This window comes from Xenopus laevis, chromosome 5L (assembly GCF_017654675.1).
Source record: "Xenopus laevis strain J_2021 chromosome 5L, Xenopus_laevis_v10.1, whole genome shotgun sequence".
Lineage (NCBI taxonomy): Eukaryota > Metazoa > Chordata > Amphibia > Anura > Pipidae > Xenopus > Xenopus laevis.
In genome coordinates, this window is record NC_054379.1 from 142,258,999 (window position 1) to 142,281,771 (window position 22,773).

The 22,773-nt window shown below is 40.0% G+C and overlaps 1 protein-coding gene across 1 annotated transcript; it reads right to left on the bottom strand.

Annotated features, from left to right (window-relative positions):
- Window positions 1-4,593: 4,593 nt before the first annotated feature.
- sox14.L (SRY-box 14 L homeolog) lies at window positions 4,594-6,788 on the bottom strand. Its single transcript, XM_018263975.2, has one exon. It carries the CDS (start codon window positions 6,206-6,208, stop codon window positions 5,489-5,491), a length of 720 nt encoding a protein of 239 aa, XP_018119464.1. The 5' UTR covers window positions 6,209-6,788; the 3' UTR covers window positions 4,594-5,488.
- Between the last annotated feature and the right edge of the window lie 15,985 nt (window positions 6,789-22,773).

Consider the following 22,773-nt stretch of genomic DNA (forward strand, 5'->3'; position numbering starts at 1 on the left):
AGATAGATAGATAGATAGATGATAGATAGATCGATAGATAAACTATTAAGCACAAAATAGTTTAAAAAGTTGCCCTTAGTAACACGTCCATTAATACCTTCCAGGGAAAGAACAGAACATAAGTTTTATTTTGGGGCCCCATAAGCAAATCCTACAGACGTCAGTACCGTTTCCACTCTCTTTGGCGAAGTGATGTAACACAGTCACAAATCCTGCTTTAATGCTCCCTGTAAATGTCCTGGTAGATAGATAGATAGATAGATAGATAGATAGATAGATAGATAGATAGATAGATAATAGATAGATGATAAAAAGATAATGATAGATAGATAGATAGATAGATAGATAGATAGATAGATAGATAGATAATAGATAGATAGATAGATAGATAGATAGATAGATAGATAGATAATAGATAGATAGATAGATAGATAATAGATAGATAATAGATAGATAATAGATAGATAGATAGATAGATAGATAGATAGATAGATAGATAGATAGATAGATAGATAGATAGATAGGTAGATAGATAATAGATAGATGATAAAAAGATAATGATAGATAGATAGATAGATAGATAGATAGATAGATAGATAGATAGATAGATAGATAGATAGATAATAAATAGATAATAGATAGATAGATAGATAGATAGATAGATAATAGATAGATAGATAGATAGATAGATAATAGATAGATAGATAGATAGATAGATAGATAGATAGATAGATAGATAGATAGATAGATAATAGATAGATAGATAGATAGATAGATAGATAGATAGATGATAGATAGATCGATAGATAAACTATTAAGCACAAAATAGTTTAAAAAGTTGCCCTTAGTAACACGTCCATTAATACCTTCCAGGGAAAGAACAGAACATAAGTTTTATTTTGGGGCCCCATAAGCAAATCCTACAGACGTCAGTACCGTTTCCACTCTCTTTGGCGAAGTGATGTAACACAGTCACAAATCCTGCTTTAATGCTCCCTGTAAATGTCCTGGTTTCCTATTAAATACAGACAGTCGCCGCTAAACTGCTCTGACACGATCCTCTTCTTTCATGCAGGGAAATTCTCCTTCTCAGTTCAAGCTTCTCTCCATCACTCATTCGCCTGAGCAGAGAAAAGAACATTCCTATAATATTCAAGAAGAAAACATTGGGAATATTATATTGATCAATCAAATGTAACCGGATGGGATTGTAAACTGACATATGCGTTCCATCTTTTCCGTGCGATGCGATTCAATATTTTCTGAGGGTTTTTCACAAAGATAAGGATAAAAGAATAAAAGACAAAAAGCTGAATTAATATCTTCTATTGTAAAGAATAATGCACGTTTTTGGTTATAGCTTTAAAGAAATTTTTATTTTGTTTACTCAAGTTGGCTTGATTGATATTGCTGACTACTGTATATGTAATCATTAATATATATATATATATATATATATATATATATAATTTGTTCATATATCTTGTGATAATAACACAGTAACATGCATGTGACAATTGGCTCCTGTCCACCAAGTTAAAACTCATAACTCAATTAATTCCCTTTCAGATTCGAGATAAAGCAAAATATCAGGTCGATTCGGTTGACTTTAGATTGCACAGGTGCGCCTGCATTAGCGCCTTATGAAAATATAGTAATTGTTTTATTGTATCCTTTAATTGTAGGCTAAACAGCAGCGTTTTAATTCGTACTTGCCTAGACTTCTTTTAATTTAAACGACATTCATATGCTCCAGCCTGAGTAATTATAATATCTCTGAGCTGAGATTGAATAGGGTTATTATATTATATTATAGTTAGGAATTCTGACTATATCTTTATTTAAGATGAGGTATATCTGTATGACATACCTTTGTTCTAAATGACATTTAATTTCTAGTAGTCACATCTTTATTATTACACGTTGGAGGCAATAACTTAATGAATAGGTAACTTGGACAACATGAGAACATCAATTTTTTGGATAATTGTGGCTTTATATTGGTGACATCTGATCCCCTGCAACACTCTCTTTTTTTTAACCAGACAGGTTTGATGAATTGTGCCAGAAATATTAGAATGATTTGGTAAACAATAATCCTGCTACACATCAGTACAAGCAGGACAGACAGGGTGATATATTCACACGTATCTGGAACGAAAAGTTCGCTGCCAAAAAAAAATATATATATATATTAAATAAGGATTAAAGAAACATTTTAATTACTAGACCCTTTTGTTTTAATGATCTTATGGTTGTCTCATAGATTGCAGACAATGCCACCCCATGGGTAGGAAATTTGGAAGGTAACCCTTGAGGAGTGGGTTATATTTAAAGGGCATTTACACATATTACAGGAGGCAGTGATGTTTGCCTGTTGCTAATGACTCTGACAGCTGAGGTCTGTTGGGGTTAAATCAGCAAACACTTTTCTACAAGCCTTGCTGTCATGTTGTACAGGGATAAACTGGGGCTAATGGTGCCCACTTGCCCTCTGTGCCCTAAATATTTGCCTTCCCTGTTATCCTGCCCCCCTGTTTCCTTTGCTTGGGATAATATTAGAGCTTTTCTCTGATGCCAAACAAAAGCATTTTCACTCTTCCTAACCTCTGCCCTGGCTCTGCTTGATCTCCCCTTGCTGAATATATCTATTATCCTGCCAGATCCATCCCACTGTATGTTAACTGGGGCCCCTAACCGTTCCTAGCACTGGGAACACACACACCAAATCCCAATTCATGTGCCTGTTTGCAGGAAGCAGATGGATAACAGTCCCCATTCTAATGAAAGTCCTTGTCCAACAAAAGCTTAGATAATGAATTTATCCCAGGAACTACACACTCCTAATTGTCTGACACTAAATGCTAATCCACTTCTTATTTTCAAGGCTAGTTCAGTCCTTGGCAGTCGAGTTGCCTATTATTTTAGCATCGTGGTTTATGCTTAGTATAAGGACAAGAACAAGGTCTTTTAATCCTAAATAAAAATATATGTGTGTCGTGTTGAAATGAAATATATGTCTGTATGATTCTGCTAGTGTGTGTGTATTTATATATCTCTCTATATATATATATATATATATATATATATATATATATATATATCTCTCTCTATATATATATATATATATATATATATATCTCTCTCTCTCTCTATATATATATATATATATATATATATATATATATATATATATATATATTTATATATATATAGAGATATATATATATATATATATATATATTTATTTATATATATATATATAATTTGATAGAGATAGATGATAGATAGATAGATAGATAGATAGATAGATAGATAATGTACACGCACACACTATAGATATATCTATCTATCTATCTATCATCTATCTATATATATAGTACCATGAGATCCTCTGATCTCACCCATATCAATATATTAAAGACATTATAAGTAAAGAACGTTTACCACTTATATTATGACCACAATTTCCCCTTTTTCTATTAATATATGTATATATATATATATATATATATATATATAACAAAAATATAGAAGATACCCGCACTCCTTCACATGTATTTTTTCTCTCCGGGTGCTAGGTCAAATGTGAATGTATAAAAAATTGTAGAAAGGACCAGCACTCCGTGTTCCAAAAAAATTCAGTGCTTTATTAAAAACTCACAGTGTGTCCAACGTTTCGACCCTCTTTGGGGTCTTTATCCTTGATAAAGACCCCAAAGAGGGTCGAAACGTTGGAGACACTGTGAGTTTTGAATAAAGCACTGAATTTTTTTGGAACACGGAGTGCTGGTCCTTTCTACAATTTTTATATATATATATATATATATATATATATATATATAGACAAATACAAGATTCCTCTGCACTCGCAGAGTGCAGAGGAATCTTGTATTTGTCTATATGTATTTTGTGGTCACACCCTCATTGCACCCCCGCCTAATATTTTTTAAAAACTAGTGGTGAGCACAACTTTCCCTTGTTTGTTATATATATATATATATATATATATATATATATATATATATATATATATATATATATATATATATATATATATATATATATACATAGAGAGAGAGAGAGAGAGAGAGAGAGAGAGAGAGAGAGAGAGACCTGTATTGGTGACCTGTTGCTTGCTGGGGCTAGTTCCACATTAACTTTAAAACGAATTTATATTTTCATTGTCCTAGATAGACAATACCTCTAAAAGATTCTGCATACAGACAAGTCAGTCACACCTTGGAAATAAAACAGCAACCGTATTAATATTTAATGTTTAAACTCATGTTAGAACACCAGCAGCCGACAGCATTAGGTCCCAGGTGACAGACTACAGTTATTAATGTTTTCCTTCAAGTGGTTCTTGAATTCACGTGGATATATATTAGGAAGGGAATACTATAACTATTTCATATAAGGATTAAGCTATGGATTTAATGCAATCTTTAAAAAATAAAAATAAATGTACATTCACCAATACATTCATGACAAGTGCAGATTTTTGTTTTTTTTTTGTTATTGTAAAAGATTTCCTCGTTGGGATAAAATCCCAAAACATGTTTCTCCAAAAAAAACGACACAGAGTTGTTCTTATTTTTTGAAAAAAAAAGTGACATTTTATTTCCTGCGTTTAAACACAACTCTCTGAAATCGCTAATGTCGCATTATAATAGTCGCAGCGGTTTTCTGAGTGGCTAATAAAAAATAACATATAGCGTATTATTTTAATTGTGACACTAATGTGCTCACGTGTTCAATTGCATTGTTGTCTTTATTAAACATTTCACAATGCAACAGCAAAAAAAGGAAAATCGTTAGAAAAATTACATTTTTCCGATCACCGGTTTCTCCACATTTACAATTTTAAATTTTGTCTTGAAATCACCAAAAAATGTGAGCACTTTCCTACATAATATTTATTTTCCTAAGGGCAAGAGACTCAAAACATTAAGAAATATATTCCCTAAATAGGAGAAAGTTGTTTTTTTTTTTAAGTTTAAAATAAAACGATCAAATAAATGTGTGTTTTGTGTCAATAATATCTGACAACGTTCCCACCCACCCCACAACATACATGTGCAAATAAAAAGGGTTCATGGTAAATACTAATAATTTAATTTTCAAGTTGCTTCTAAATTCAAGGTCAGAGTCACAGAGCAATAAAGGACAAACTGATAAACATTTAAAAACCAATAAATAAAGTGGCAACGTTCAAACAGGGCAGCTAAAATAAAGTGGCAGAACCTGTACAATTCTTTACAATTCGTCCTGGAAACATGTATCCGCATGGCTCAGTAAAAGAATTGGATTGGATCGGATCGTGGCATCTCGCACACACAGGTAAATCGGGAGATTGTGCCCTTTGTACACAGATAAATAGTCCCAGGTGGGCATTCTCCCTGTGGCTCAGTAGTCCCTCTTAGCAGTCCTCTGTACATGCACCATCCAAGTCCAACCTGCAGTGATCTCGGTCCAAACACCCTTCTTACATGGTTGTTGTATGTGCAGAAGAATAAGGGTCTAAACCAGCTTTAGTCATGCCAGGGAACAATATGTAGGCAACCGGGGGTTGCAAATTAGACGCTGACCATGCTGAACAGTTACAGGGCACCACATAACCAGGGTTGGTTGGAGAAGGATGGGTGTGGGTGTGTTGGCTTGGACAGCTTAAGCCCCCAAATGCCCCATTCTGGTATCCTAAAGTCGAGGCGTAAGGAAGGGTGCTGGTGGCCAAGGTATGGGGCATCTCTGTCATCTTCTGGATGGTGGTGGAGCTGAATTGGCTTGGGTCTAGTAGTGAGTAAGGTGTTGATGTTGGGGGCAAGAAGGCTCTTGCCTTCTCAGAAGCCCCGAAGATGGAGTCAGTAGCACTCATGGAAAGTCCCGTTTTAAGTGGGTCGTGGTCTCCAAGGTAAGGGAGAGGAAAGACATACCTGTCCTTTTTCAGAAGGTTCTTGGGCTTGCGTCTTGGTCTGTATTTATAGTCAGGATGCTCCTTCATATGCTGCGCCCTGAGTCTTTTGGCTTCGTCGATGTAAGGTCTTTTCTCAGCCTCGGACAGAAGTTTCCACTCTGCTCCAAGTCTTTTACTGATCTCCGAATTGTGCATCTTAGGGTTCTCCTGGGCCATCTTCCTCCTCTGCCCTCTGGACCACACCATGAAGGCATTCATGGGTCTCTTGATATGGTCAACAGGCTTAGACATGGTTCTGCTCAATCTCTACGACCAGCTCCAGCCAACTCCACTTCTCCCCCCTTCTGTGTCCCTTTTGAAAATGAAGAATGAAGTCTTAACTAATCATGCCAGGTATTCAGAGCCTGAACACACACACACACATATATACAACAAGAACAACAAATCAGCAGCAGCAGCAGCAGACCTCCCCACTGTGACAAGGGCGCAGAAGCTTTTGATGGAGGAGCAGGTAGCAAATATTCAAGATCCTAGGCTTCCTTTTGGTCCAAGAATCAGTTGTCAGAGGTCCAATGTGTGTGTGTGATTGCCCTTGTGTGCTAAAGAAAGGCAAGGGATGAGGCAACAGGCAAGAGGAGGATAAAGGCTCTCACACACAGATCACTTTCCCACTCCTTCCTTGAGGTGTCTTCTTTAGGAAAGCACCTTGCTGGCAGTGAGGAACAGCGCATTGGGGAAAAAATGACAGTGAGCAAAAAGTGAAGAAGTTCAAAGCGTTTTCCTTGCTTAGTGCAGCGTGCAATCTAGTAATCAGGAGGGTCTACACCCCTGCCAGAGCCATCCAATCAGCTGTGAGCACACACAGAATAACTTCAAGCACATCAAGGCACATCCACAAGCACAGCAGATAGGGGGACAGCAGGCACAGAAAGGGAAATCACTAAATACACCAGATTAAGGAAACATCTTTTGTTAGTTAATCCACTAATAGAAGCAGCCCAAAACTCCCCAGCTCCTCCTGCCTGTTAGGTGATGGCTGGAGTCAATGTTCAGGGGGAGAGGAGCCATTGTTGCAGCAAGTCAGGTGCCACAGGAGAGGTCAGGGGATTCACCCCTTCCAAACAACAGGGCTGTGTGTGTGTGATTAGGAGAGGGGATAGATAAACTCACAGGGGCATAACTGCTTCCCATTCAGAAAAGAAGGGGAATATTGTGTATTGATTTAGGGTCGGATCCCTGCTCCAACATATTGCTCTTATATTACATCACAGACATGGAAAGTGATTGAATATATTGACGTCACTCTTAATACGTCACAACCTTCATCTCCCTATCGATCATCTTATATACAATCTCTATATGCATACACATAAATACACGCCTAAAAACACGTCCACATATGTATAATACATAGACGCGCCGTATTTGGGTACAAATAAAATCTATCAGGACAAACCGACGCAGAATTTATAGATCTAAAGACAAACGGAAAGATCAACATACATTTATAGACACAAGTCGTAGACACCAGTAAAATGCTTAGTAAGTATTAACGCAATCTATAGCGACATACAGTGCGCAAATACGCAATAAATACACAGATACACAAAGCGTCCATTGCTTGTAATTATTTATTCCTCTCTGTTCCCATTACAATACCCCTGACATCAACCTCAAACAGTAACCACCCCCCCCCCCCCTCGCTTTTTCCTTAATAGATTTGAAATTACAACCGGGTGCATTGAAGCAGCTTGTTTGGGGTTTGTGTAAAGTGTATCTTTCATTGAAAATGCCCTTGGGAAAAATATTTGTATAAATGGAAACAATTATTGTCAGCTCCAGAGGGAATATTCCCGGCTTCTCAGGGCTCTGCACCTGCCTAGTTAAAAGATCTGTCCCACATTTAAAAAAAATAAAATGAAATTGACCTTCTGATATTGTTAAATTGTTCGGCGTCCTTCAATAAACATTCTGCTGGAAATTACTCAGCATTGCTTAAATAAATGCAGGCGTGTTTCTCCTGACAAGTAATTAATCTGTTATAGGGAAATAAAAACATTCTCTGCCTCCCCCCCTTTTGCTCCTTTCTGTGTGTGGCACAATTGCTGCACATCTGATGCGTCTCAGCGCAGGGCACTGTCTGCAGGGCCAGCGACTCAGGCGCAAGAAATCCAAAATAGCAGCAACAGCTACACAAAACAATGATTAATGGTCTTATTAAAGTTACTGTTATTTCTGCAGCTTTTTACTTAAAATTGATTTTTTCCTCCCGTAGTTTTAAAATTGTATTCTTAGTTTTGTTTTGTTCTATGGATACAAAACAAAAAAAAACATACCCAGCTGAATAAAGTCGCACAATATATTCCTGCAATGGAAGTATTTCTAGACATTGATATTTATACATCATGTAAAGTAGGGTCCTATAAAAACAAAATAAAAATGGATAAATTGCTGGCTGATGAAGCGACGTCTGATATATTTAATAATAACACGCTAGGTATGTGAATCATTTGCGTTATTTGGAATGTGTCTAACAATGCGTCTATTCCAGGATATAATTTTCACTAGGGGTGCGTCAATACGCCTCATGCGCGACATTTCCAGTGAGGGGCAGTGTGTAGGTATAGGAGGGAGTGTGTAGGTTTATAAAAGAGGGTTTGAGTTTGTAGGTAGGTGTATAATAAATCCAGTTGCTAAAATTCCTGAATTAAATATGTAATGATAATATAATATTATATAATAATATAAGCACACACACACACACATATATATATAAATATACACAGTGTACTATATACGAGGCACACGGAATTGTAATTATAACACGGTGCATTATTCCTTAAAGGCAACTATTCGGTTACACATGATCTTGTGTAGTTCCTCTGTTGCTGTGAATTCCCTGGCATTTTTTTGTTCCACTAGCCCCGATTTAGTTAGTTTAAGCCTTTTCCTTTGAGTTGATTTGGACTGAGTAATTCCCTGCCAAATGATGCCTTTCTCTGCCTATTACAGTCCCTGTCCGGTAGACCTGACTGTATAGCTGGGGTTTAGTTCATCACAACGCTGCAGTTCTTTCATTCTCCGGCAGGTAGCGCTGTGCCTCAGTTCTGCTTGGGCCCTGGAACTACCGAATTATTTTAACTCTACACACACTTCTGAATTAACTACAGGTATAGGCATTAACAGTATATACAGTAGGTATATGTGTGTGTGTGGTTTTATAATAACCCATACTACACACATATATACTGGTTTCAGCAGCCACTTTTATAGGCCAGTGCATTAAGCCACAGTTTAACTCATAACTAGCTATTACTGGGCCCCACAGCAAATTATTTTTCAGGCACCCAACATGTCTATAGGTTAACCTATTTTAACAATTTTTATTTAAATTGTATATGAATTAGGACCTCATAGGGCTCCTGTAATTCCTGGGCCCCCCTGCAGGGTCTGCTTCCTCCTCTGTACTTACGCCCCTGACCCAGGGTCGGACTGGGGGGCCCGACCCCCCTACTATGACAAGCCGAGCACGCATGCACTCGGCGCTGCTCGGCGATCCTGCATGTAGGCGCCGCACGTCACTCCGCAGATGTCACTGTGCAGCACATAAAAAAACCTTTTTTCTGTCAAATACGATCAGGATGGGGGACTGGCCCGGCGGGGGCCCATTAAGGGTCGGGGCCCGCCGGGTTTTTTCCCAGTATCCCACCTGGCCAGTCCGACACTGCTCTGACCACAGCCATTGTTAGGCTTTTAGATAAGGGACTGTACCTGTAAAAAATAGTAGCTTTAACTGCCTACTTCATATGAAAAAGTTGACTAGGCAGAACCAGGAAGTGAGACAGAAGTTAGAAAATGAAAGTGTTTTCAATTTCTCGTTTACCACAAGAAATAGCAAAAAGTAAATATGTGTTAATTATAGGGAAGCACCAAATTCACTATTTTGGATTCGGCCGAACCTCCTAATCCCTCACTAAAGATTTGTCTGAATACCGAACCAAATCCGAATCCTAATTTGCATATGCAAATTAGGGGTGGGAAGGGGAAAAACATTTTTACTAACTTGTTTTGTGACAAAAAGTCATGCAATTTCCCTCCCCACCCTTAATTTGCATAAGCAAATTAGGATTCGGTTTGGCCAGGCAGAAGGATTCGGCCGAATCAGAATCCTGCTGAAAAAGGCTGAATCCTGGCCGAATCCCGAACTGAATCCTGGATTCGGTGCACCCCTAGTTAATTAATACAATAGGCAAATATTAGCATAGTTTACGCATATGACCTTTTCATATCAGATCCAAGTGTTAAAGATAGAATAACATCAATTTTCTTTTTTAATTTGTTAGTATAGAACAAACAAAAACACAAAGACAAATGAAACTTTTAAATCGCTAAGTCTTTATTAAGAAACAACTTACCAAAACTTTGCTTGCGCTCCTCTTCAGAAAAGGCGATCTGGCGATCCATCGTGCTCGATTTCTCCTCCCTGCCTTCCTTATAGGAGATAACCAGGGAGGAGAAATCGCTGCATGATGGATAGTCGCCCTGTCGCTTATTCTGAAGAGGAGCGCAAGCGGAGTTCAGTAAGTTATTTCTTAATAAAGACATAAGTGATTTAAAAGTTTACTTTGTCTGTGTGGTTTTTTTTCATTCTATACTACAAATTTATAAAAAAAAATTGATGTTACTGGTCCTTTAACATTACAAGAGGTTTCTTCAGTCTTATCCCATGGTGGCCATAGTGTGCTGCTGTAGTTCTAGGTACTCTGGTTTACGAGTGTTTTAACAACACCAAGGGGCAGATTTATCAAAGATCTAGGTGAATTTTCGAATGAAAAAAATGTGAATTTATTTTTTATGTATTTCGACTAGGGAATAGTCCAAATTCGATTCGAATTACAGTAGGTATAGGTCCTCGGCTCTATCATAAGCCCCTTTGAAGTTGCAACATTGTCTCAGATAACCTTACCATATCAAAATAATATAAGAATGACTTGTAGCGAATTAAAATTCATATGTAGCAAATTGCATGTAACTTTCCCTGAGACATTCTGAAATATTGTTGTAATTTAAAACACCACTTTTTAACTTTTTTAGGAAGTGGAGCTTAAAGCTGTACATGGAAGAAGGCAATACAGTTGGAGTGGTTCTGCATGTAGAAGGAAGAACATGAAAGTGTAGGTGGTTTAGTGCATGTAAAGCTAAAATAGTGACCAACCAGGCAGCCTGGCAGTAATGTTGGGGCTGAATTAGACGCATGTTGAAGCTTATCAGCCCATGTGTTGAAAGCATCAGAGAGTTACATGAACATTTGAGGTGTTATATTCCAGTACTCATAGGTTCTTTGGAAGTATTTCGTTTCCTGGCAGTAGACTTTAGGTCCAAGTGACAGTTTCAAGGTTAGGGCAATGTCACACGGTGCTATTTGCAACAGTTTGATGGAGCTACAAAAATGCCAGAAAATACCCTACTATAGACAATACTGAGAATTGTCATTTAGTATCAATGCAAGTGCGTGCTTACAAAAACAGGGGTTTTTAGTTAGAAAGTAATAGTGATACAATTGGTTAGCCACCATACCTTATCAACGTAAACCCACATGGTGGTCATATTTTTCATAGGCTGACACCTCCCTGCCTGGTTGCCATTGGTTGTGCCTTTCAGTTAGCCAAAATGTGCCGGGCTTAGAATCTAACCTACAAATTGCTGGTCCCATCTTATAATTTCAAACGTGGTATCGCTGTAGATTCCTAGGAGCCTGTGCCACACTCCCAACGGTATATGATAAAGTCAGATTATTGGAATAAACAGCTTCAAAGCAGGCTTTGAAGCTGTTTATTCCAATAATCTGACTTTATACTTAATAATCTGACTTTATTAGAATCTAACCTCCCTGCCTGGTTGCCATTGGTTGTGCCTTTCAGTTAGCCAAAATGTGCCGGGCTCAGAAGCTACTGGTGTACCATCAGTCTTTATCCACAGTGTTATTCCTGTGCCAAAAAGCTCAAAAGTACTTGAGCCTATGGGCACGGATATTCTACTAATTAATCTATTCTATTGGTTTTATTTCTTAAAATGAGTACTTCTCGAATTAAAAAAAAGCCTTATTAGAAACTTTTTAGCAAAAACTTAAAGTGTCACATCAATGATATGGCTACATGAAACAGCTTGTATATACAGTGGAGTGTGGAAAGAAAACAGAAACATCAAAATTACGTTTTCACTTATTTTTCAGCTTTTTTCCTTCTTAAACAGCAAAGATATCCAATGTTGAGGTCACGGAAATGTAAAGTTGTTAATGGAGATTTCGGAGAAAGAGATAAGAGAGAGGGATAAATGCATATCAATATCAAATGGCCACAATTGAACTATTTTAAGCCGTTTCTTTGATTCAGAGGGAAATTGGATTTACTTGGGAAACAAGACTTATAGGAAATTGTTAAACATCATCTGCAAAGTCCGACAAAACTACTCTGAAGTATAACATGGTTACACAGCCATTGGGTGAGTTGGGCTACCAGGTTTGACCATCCTTTTTAGCCTTGACATTGCTGATCCAAGGGTGGCACTCTGACTTTTTCTTTACATTTTCCCTAAATTAACATATTGGCACTTAATATATATATTTATAAAGGAATTACACTGACCCCTTGAAGAAATCTATCATCTCTAACATCACATCATTGCCAAGCACAACACTCCATAACGGTACTGCTCTCACAACGAGTCCTTTATGTTTTTTGAGGTTATAGATCTTTTACGTTTCTCTGAGGATAAATGACTTTCGATATTTATTGATACAGTTCACAAATCCAGAACTTTGATAGTTATTTGTAGTTATTTCTCTTTGACACAGTTACCATGCGACGTTTCAGGAGCCTGTTGTCCAAATAAATAACCTTGAATTTGTTGATGAATTAACCATAATGTGTTTAGTTGCCCACCTCTCTATTTTTCCCAGCTCAGTAATATATGTTTCTATACACTGCAACCCAGAACTGCACTTGAGAGTCAAGGAATAGTCACATGGGAAATGCATGTGGCTTTCTCCCTTGAGTTCCCTCCTATCCATGGTACTTTTAGTATAGTTTGATGTATAATATAATATTATTATAATAAGCACCCAAGCTCTTCTTCATTAAATTACCATAAATATTTGTATACAGTCTATTGTTCACTTACAGGGTTACAGACAGACACAGGCCAATATACTGATAACCCTACAGTCCATAACAAGCAGTCGGCAGGAGTTGACTGATTGCCTGATATTGGACTAGGCAATGTATTAATGTAAACATGATAAGCTCAAGTGTATTATTAGAAGCTATGATAACATGTACTAAAAGTAATGGAGCCTAAGGTGGGCTTGTAATAGTGCGTATTAAGAGGGGGAACCGTGAATTTGTGAAGAGAAGGAAAAGGACCCAAAAAAGACAGAAGATCCAGAAGATGCCGCCCATGAGCTCTGCTGCACTTACTCAATACGTGAGCAATGTATTTGGGACACTTTCAGGGGTAATAAACTCTGCGGGGGGGAGCAGGGTGGTAGGTAGGGGCTTTTAATATTGGGGGGGTAAGTTCTCCTTTAAAAATGTTCATAGAAAGTTTGTTTCTCTGATTCTGGACTTTTAACGCAAAAGTAAAATTTAGAAAATTCACAAATACGAAAGTTCACCAAATAAAAGCTGTTGAGGTAATGTAGAAGTCAATGGAAGTATCTGGGTTTTTTTCTATCAAAGATCTGCCATTCGTTTTAGAGGTTTTGTCTTTTTTATTATCCGATATTTTAATAACTTTCATGGAATTTGTGGTTTTAGAGAAAAAGAGTTTAATGGCGGTTTCAAAAATATCTAATACCACTAATACTATATTCTACCTTTAATAAACAGCCTCTAAGGGCTCTACTTATTAACAATTGAATTTAAAAAAATTTGATGAATCTCTAACAATTTTTGTTTTTTTGATATTTTTGTAAAACTCCAAGAATTAGAGATTTATTAAGTGTAAAAACCACAAAAAAAACTCTAATTTGCCAGGTAAACATTGTTGAGGTCTGATAGAAAATAATAGGAGCTGCTCTGATCGTATTGGGCCATTTGTAATCAATTTGGGCTTTAACAGGTTTTCGCTTTTCTTGGTAGGAATTTTCTGAAAAACTTTTTTTTTCGGATTGTTCAGCACTTTTTTTCATTTGTGCTTTTTAAATTCAGATCTTTAAATAAATGTCATGACATTAGTGGTTTTAGAGAAAGTGAGTTTTAAAAATCTCTAAAACCAGTAAAATGGGACTGTTGATAAATAGTCCTCCACCTGTATTGGAACAAATTGGAATGGATAGTAAAATATATTGAACTGAAAAGGATGATATTCTGGAGTGTGTTGGAAATAAGAGTAACTTTGAATGTTTGTTGTATAGTAAAAAGGAAGGTAAAAGGGACAGAGGGACAGCCACTTCATTCATGCATGCATACCTCCCAACTGTCCCGTTTTTCGCGGGACAGTCCCAATTTTGACAGCTTAACTTGCAGGCCCGGGTTTGTTACAGAAAACGACTTTCTCTTTCATCTCCCGCACCGAACAGCCGGCAAAAGATACAATGTTTCTAAAACTTAATTGGCTTTTGGCAGAGAGCCCAGAATACATGGCAGCTGCACTTTTGTGAAAATTTTTACTTTTGTAACAATTTGAGATAAGCAAAGAAGCAATTTAAGATAAGCAGATGACTTGCAGCTTAAAGGGCAATTTACCTTTATTAGCAAAACTGTAATAACACATAAAAAACCACCGATTTTTTTTCCTGCCAAATCTTTTGTCCCTCTATCTATTTCCAAAATGTTGGCAGGTATACCATATGTTATATTTATTACTATCCAGTGCATCTATTTTGGCCAATAAACAGTCCAGCCTGGCACCAGACTAAGGCACAAATACACTATATCAACAAATTCCAGTTGACAGTTGTGAATTTCAGCATAATTCCCCGGCTAGACAGGATTCAGGCCCCACAAGTTCTCCAGTCCTCCAGCTCTACAAGCCGCTTCCTGCTCATCAGAATAAGAAATGGATACGGCTGTCTCCTAAAAAGCAAGAAACACAATATCAGTTGAGAAGTTCTGTTCAAACACTTTTCTACTGTCACTGTTGCGAAATCCTCTTTAACACTGATCATTTTGCATTCTCCATAGTCTTCTCCTCACAAAGGCTGTCACTACAATAGGACTGATAGGCTGAAGGACAATTCTGGAGAGCAAAATGAATACCGTACACATGACTTCTATTCACAATGCAGAGACCCTGCCACACTGTAACCCCAGCAGATTCATGCTACCTTTCCTCCACTCCTCTAATAAAATACAAGAACAGAGCAGTATTGTTTGTGCTGCATTATGCTATTTTATTCACATATCATGAATACAGAATAAAATGCATAAACTTGACCAGATCACTTCTATTGTTGGGGGTTTCTATAGCCGGCTCAAATAAATCACAAAGCAAATATAATATGTATCTTTCTCTATCACCATGCGGCATGGTAGTTTTCAGAGCTGGGTTCCTCAAGTTTCTATGTTCTCCCTAAGTGTTTATGAGAATTCCTCAAACTTCAACAACAATGTGGCTTCAGAAGGAATAGACTCTAGCGTGTGTGAATGTGAAAGGTAATTTAGATACACACCCCAGAGACCTAATGCTAAGACAAAGAAATACAATTTTATGGTGAATCAAATACAAGCAGCACTGCATGTTCCAACGGTGCCAACATGGTTATTTGAATCCAAATTTTGCACTGGTACGGAGTTCAAAGTTTCAGAGAGTTCAAGTTTCAGATTGTTGGAAAACAAACAGAGATTGTTCTAGTGCAGGGATCCCCAACCTTTTGAACCCTTGAGCAACATTCAGAAGTAAAAGGAGTTGGGAGCAACACTAGCATGAAAAATGTTCCTGGGGTGCCAAATAAGGGCTGTGATTGGCCATTTAGTAGCCCCTATGTGGATTGTCAACCTACATTAAGGCTCTGTTTGGCAGTGCATCTGGTTTTTATGCAACTAAAACTTGCTCCCAACCCAGAAAATAAGCTCCTGCTTTAAGGTCACTGGGAGCAATATCCAAGGGGTTGGAGAGCAACATGTTGCTCATGAGCTACTGGTTGGGGATCACTGTTCTAGTGCATGTTGCTTAAAGGAGAACTAAAGCCTTACTAAAGAAGTAGCTAGAAATGTTGTACATTATGTTCTGGGCTTCTGTACCAGCCCAAGGCAACTACAGCCCTTTAGCAGTAAAGATCTGTGTCTCCAAAGATGCCCCAGTAGCTCCCCATCTTCTTTTCTGCTGATTCACTGTACACACTCTGTGCTGCTGTCACTTACTGAGCTTAGGGACCCACTCACAATATACAGTACACATAGAATATAAATATCACAATATAAGACTGATTAGTAATTAATACAGATAATTACTACATGGCAGCACAGAAACCAGTGCAACTGGCATGAAAATCGAATCATCAGCCCTGTAGCATCAGCTTTTATGACATATATGACATTATGACAGTTACCGGCGGGATGGCACTCGGATCGCTTCGTTTTCCAAAGTCACCCAAAGTTGCCTCACAAGGAAACTTTGGGCGACCTCAGAAAACTAAGCGCTCCAAGTGCCATCCTACTGGTGATTCTAGCTGGCGAGAAGGCAATTCAGGGAAATCAGTCACCCGAAGAAGAGGTGATTTGTCGCCAGTAGGGATGTAGCGAACGTCGGAAAAAAAAGTTCGCGAACATATTCGCGAACTTGCGCAAAAATGCGAGCGGTTCGCGAACGGTTCGCGAACCCCATAGACTTCAATGGGAAGGCGAACTTTAACATCTAGAAAAGACATTTCTGGCCAGAAAAATGATTTTAAAGTTGTTTAAAGGGTGCAACGACCTGGACAGTGGCATGCCAGAGGGGGATCAAGGGCAAAAATGTATCTGAAAAATCTGCCTGTGTGTGCTTGGAAGAGATAGTGTAGGGGGAGAGCTGTTAGTGATTTCAGGGACAGATGATAGTAAGTTTGCTGGCTAGTAATCTGCTTGATACTGCTCTGTATTGGAGGGACAGAAGTCTGCAGGGATTTGAGGGACATTTTAGCTTAGGTAGCTTTGCTGGCTAGTAATCTACTGTTCTCTTTAAACAACTGCCATACGTTGACCTTGTAGGCATTGTTTGCCCAGTTTTTTTGGACGCAGCCACTGAAGCACAGTTGCCAGAAAAAATATGCCATATAAATGCTGAAAATAGTCATTTTTCGCCATACGTTGACCTTGTAGACATTGTTTGCCCAGTTTTTTTGGACGCAGCCACTGAAGCACAGTTGCCAGAAAAAATATGCCATATAAATGCTGAAAATAGTAATTTTTCGCCATACGTTGACCTTGTAGACATTGTTTGCCCAGTTTTTTTGGTTGCAGCCACTGAAGCACAGTTGCCAGAAAAAATATGCCACATAAATGCTGAAAATAGTCATTTTTTGCCATATACGTTGAGTCAACGTATGGCAAAAAATGACTATTTTCAGCATTTATATGGCATATTTTTTCTGGCCTCTGTGCTTCAGTGGCTGTGGCCAAAAAAACTGGGCAAACAATGCCTACAAGGTCAACGTCGTTGACCTTGTAGGCATTGTTTGCCCAGTTTTTTTGGCCACAGCCACTGAAGCACAGAGGCCAGAAAAAATATGCCATATAAATGCTGAAAATAGTCATTTTTTTGGTCGCAGCCACTGAAGCACAGTTGCCAGAAAAATTATGCCATATAAATGCTGAAAATATAAATTTTTTTGGTTGCAGCCACTGAAGCACAGAGGCCAGAAAAATTATGCCATATAAATGCAGAAAATATGCATTTTTTTGGTCGCAGCCACTGAAGCACAGTTGCCAGAAAAATATGCCATATAAATGCTGAAAATAGTAATTTTTTTGGTTGCAGCCACTGAAGCACAGAGGCCAGAAAAATTATGCCATATAAATGCAGAAAATATGCATTTGTTTGGTCGCAGCCACTGAAGCACAGTTGACAGAAAAATTATGCCATATAAATGCTGAAAATATAAATTTTTTTGGTTGCAGCCACTGAAGCACAGAGGCCAGAAAAATTATGTCATATAAATGCAGAAAATAGGCATTTTTTTGGTCGCAGCCACTGAAGCACAGAGGCCAGAAAAAATTAAACCAGTAGGGTTTGCACCCTAGTTTGTAACGGTGGCGGAGGGAGGAGGAGGACGCTAAAGGACAGCTGTGTGTGGAGTCATGAGGCTTGAAGAGAAGGACAGCTGCATAGAAGTCAGAACAAGTCTTCCGGCGTGCAGTAACCCTCCGAGATCCACCCCTCATTCATTTTAATAAAGGTCAGGTAATCGACACTTTTGTGACCTAGGCGAGTTCTCTTCTCAGTTACAATCCCTCCTGCTGCACTGAAGGTCCTTTCTGAGAGCACACTTGAGGCTGGGCAAGACAAGAGGTTCATGGCAAATTGTGACAGCTCTGGCCACAGATCAAGCCTGCGCACCCAGTAGTCCAGGGGTTCATCGCTCCTCAGAGTGTCGATATCTGCAGTTAATGCCAGGTAGTCCGCTACCTGCCGGTCGAGGCGTTCTTTGAGGGTGGATCCAGAAGGGTTGTGGCGCTGCCTTGGACAGAAAAACATTTGCATGTCTGACGTTACAGACTGGCCAAAGGGCTTTGTCCTTGCAGGTGTGCTCGTGGCAGGATTACTGGCACCTCTGCCCCTGGAATGTTGATGAGTTCCTGAAGTGACATCACCCTTAAAAGCATTGTACAACATGTTTTGCAGGCTGGTTTGTAAATGCCGCATCTTTTCGGACTTGTGGTATGTTGGTAACATTTCTGACACTTTATGCTTGTACCGAGGGTCTAGTAGCGTTGCGACCCAGTACAGGTCCTTCTCCTTAAGCCTCTTGATACGGGGGTCCTTCAACAGGCATGACAGCATGAAAGACCCCATTCTCACAAGGTTGGATGCAGAGCTATCCATCTCCGCTTCCTCATTATCAAGGACTGCATCATCCACGGTCTCCTCCCCCCAGCCACGTACAAGACCAGGGGTCCCCAAAAGGTCACCACTAGCCCCCTGGGAAGCCTGCTCCTGTTGGTCCTCCTCCTCCTCCTCCACAAAGCCACCTTCCTCCTCTGACTCCACTTCTGGCACCTCTCCCTGCGTTGCAGCAGGTGCCTGGGTTCGTTCTGGTGATTCCGACCAGAAATCGCGCGCTTCCAGCTCCTCGTCACGCTGGTCTACAGCCTCATCTGTCACTCGTCGCACGGCACGCTCCAGGAAGAAAGCGAAGGGTATTAGGTCGCTGATGGTGCCTTCGGTGCGACTGACCATATTTGTCACCTCTTCAAAAGGTCGCATGAGCCTGCAGGCATCGCGCATAAGCACCCAGTAACGGGGGAAAAAAATCCCCAGCTGTGCAGATCCAGTCCTACCACCCAGTTCAAAAAGGTACTCGTTGACGGCCCTTTGTTGTTGCAGCAGACGTTCCAACATAAGGAGCGTTGAATTCCAGCGAGTCTGGCTGTCAGAAATCAAACGCCTGACTGGCATGTTGTAGCTCTGCTGAATGTCAGCAAGGCGTGCCATGGCTGTGTAGGAACGTCTGAAATGGGCCGACACCTTTCTGGACTGGGTGAGAACGTCCTGGAATCCTGGGTACTTGGAGACAAAACGTTGGACTATTAAATTTAACACATGTGCCATGCAGGGCACATGTGTTAAATTGCCTAGTCTCAACGCTGCCAACAGATTGCTTCCATTGTCACACACCACTTTTCCGATCTGCAGTTGGTGTGGGGTCAGCCACCGATCGGCCTGTGACTGCAGAGATGACAGGAGTACAGATCCGGTATGGTTTTTGCTTTCCAGGCACGTCATCCCCAAGACAGCGTGACAACGGCGTACCTGGCACGTCGAACAGCCTAGGGGGAGCTGGGGGTGCACAGGTGTGGAGGAGGAGAAGGAGGACCCAGCAGCAGAGTAAGAAGAAGAAGAAGACGAGGTAGAGAGCGATGGAGGAGTAGAGGTGGTGGCAGAACCGCGTGCAATCCGTGGCGGTGACACCAACTCCACTGTTGTTGTTGAGCTACCCATTCCCTGCTTCCCAGCCATTACCAAGTTCACCCAGTGGGCAGTGTAGGTGACATACCTGCCCTGACCATGCTTGGAGGACCATGCGTCAGTAGTCATATGGACCTTTGGCCCAACACTAAGTGACAGAGATGCGGTAACTTGGCTCTGCACATGTTGGTACAGGTGTGGTATTCCCTTTTTAGAAAAAAAATTGCGGCTGGGTACCTTCCACTGCGGTGTCCCAATTGCTACAAATTTGCGGAAGGCCTCAGAGTCCACCAGCTGGTATGGTAAAAGCTGGCGGGCTAAGAGTGCAGACAAGCCAGCTGTCAGACGCCGGGCAAGGGGGTGACAGTCAGACATTGGCTTCTTACGCTCAAACATGGCCTTCACAGAAACTTGGCTGGTGGCAGATGACTGGGAATGGGAACAGGTGGTCAAGGTGGAAGGCGGAGTGGAGGGTGGTTCAGACGGGTCAAGGAGAGCAGAGGTAGAGCAGTAAGATGCTGGACCAGAAGGAGTGTGGCTTTTAGTTTGCCTGTTGCCTTTGAGGTGTTGCTCCCAAAGTGCTTTGTGCTTGCCGCTCATGTGCCTTCGCATAGAAGTTGTACCTATGTGGCTGTTGGGCTTACCAAGGCTCAGTTTCTGACTGCACTCATTGCAAATTACAATGCTTTTGTCAGAGGCACACACATTAAAAAAATCCCACACTGCTGACTTTTTGGAAGTGTGCGATCTGGCGGTAACAGTAGAAGTTGGCGGAGTTTGCGGTATTGGCGGCAATGGCGGGTGCGTTGGCCGGCTGAACACAGGTGCCGATACATGTTGTTGCCCTACTGATCCCTGCGGGCTGTCCTCCCTGCTTCTTCTAAGTCTTATTCTCCTACTGCCTCTCTGACTCTCCGTCTCTCCATCTGAACTACCCTCCTCTTGCTCTCTTCTACTAGGCACCCACAAAACATCAATCTCCTCATCATCATTCTCCTCAGATGCATCAATTTCTTCTGACACATCACAGAAGGAAGCAGCAGCGGGGACCTCCTCCTCATCACTCATTATGTCCATCTCTATCGTGTTCTCTGCCAGAATTAAATCTGGTGTAAGGTCCTCATCTCCTTCATCTTCTTCTGGCAATAATGGTTGCGCATTACTCAGTTCAAGAAACTCATTGGAAAATAACTCCTCTGACCCCAGTGAAGAAGGGGCACCGGTGGTGGAGGAAGTGTTACGTGGGGTGGCCATAGCAGTGGAGGATGAGGAGGATGTTGTGGTAAAGTTAGAAACGGTAGAGGATGGGGTGTGCTGTGTAAGCCAGTCAACTACCTCTTCAGCATTTTGGGAGTTCAGGGTCATTGGCTTTTTAAAACTGGGCAATTTGCTAGGGCCACAGGATTGCATAGCAGCACGGCCCCTAGCACGGCCTCTGCGTGGCGGCCTGCCTTTGCCTGGCATTATTTTTAAAAAAACAACAACAACAACAAAAACTCAGTTGGTTTTTCTGGAAACGATAATACACACAGCTAGATGGCGGGTTGAAGAAAACACTGTGCAAATAATGCCTACAAAGTCAACGTATACACTACTACAGCGGTGGATACGGATTACGTAAAATATATGAATGCTGCTTGAAAAAAAGTAACTCAAGTGGTTTTTCTAGAGACGATAATATTATCAATATTTAGACAAAATGTGAACAAGGTCACACAGCTCGATGGCGGGTTGAAGAAAACACTGTGCAAATAATGCCTACAAGGTCAACGTATACACTACTACAGCGGTGGATACGGATTACGTAAAATATATGAATGCTGCTTGAAAAAAAGTAACTCAAGTGGTTTTTCTAGAGACGATAATATTATCAATATTTAGACAAAATGTGAACAAGGTCACACAGCTCGATGGCGGGTTGAAGAAAACACTGTGCAAATAATGCCTACAAGGTCAACGTATACACTACTACAGCGGTGGATACGGATTACGTAAAATATATGAATGCTGCTTGAAAAAAAGTAACTCAAGTGGTTTTTCTAGAGACGATAATATTATCAATATTTAGACAAAATGTGAACAAGGTCACACAGCTCGATGGCGGGTTGAAGAAAACAGTGTGCAAATAATGCCTACAAGGTCAACGTATACACTACTACAGCGGTGGATACGGATTACGTAAAATATATGAATGCTGCTTGAAAAAAAGTAACTCAAGTGGTTTTTCTAGAGACGATAATATTATCAATATTTAGACAAAATGTGAACAAGCTCACACAGCTCGATGGCGGGTTGAAGAAAACAGTGTGCAAATAATGCCTACAAGGCCAACGTATACACTACTACAGCGGTGGATACGGATTACGTAAAATATATTATGGCTGCTTGAAAAAAGTGACTCCGGTGTTTTTTCTGGAGACGGTAATATTATGGATATTTAGACAGAATGGGAACAAGGTCACACAGCTCGATGGCGGGTTGAAGAAAACAGTGTGCAAATAATGCCTACAAGGCCAACGTATACACTACTACAGCGGTGGATACGGATTACGTAAAATATATTATGGCTGCTTGAAAAAAGTGACTCCGGTGTTTTTTCTGGAGACGGTAATATTATGGATATTTAGACAGAATGGGAACAAGGTCACACAGCTCGATGGCGGGTTGAAGAAAACAGTGTGCAAATAATGCCTACAAGGCCAACGTATACACTACTACAGCGGTGGATACGGATTACGTAAAATATATTATGG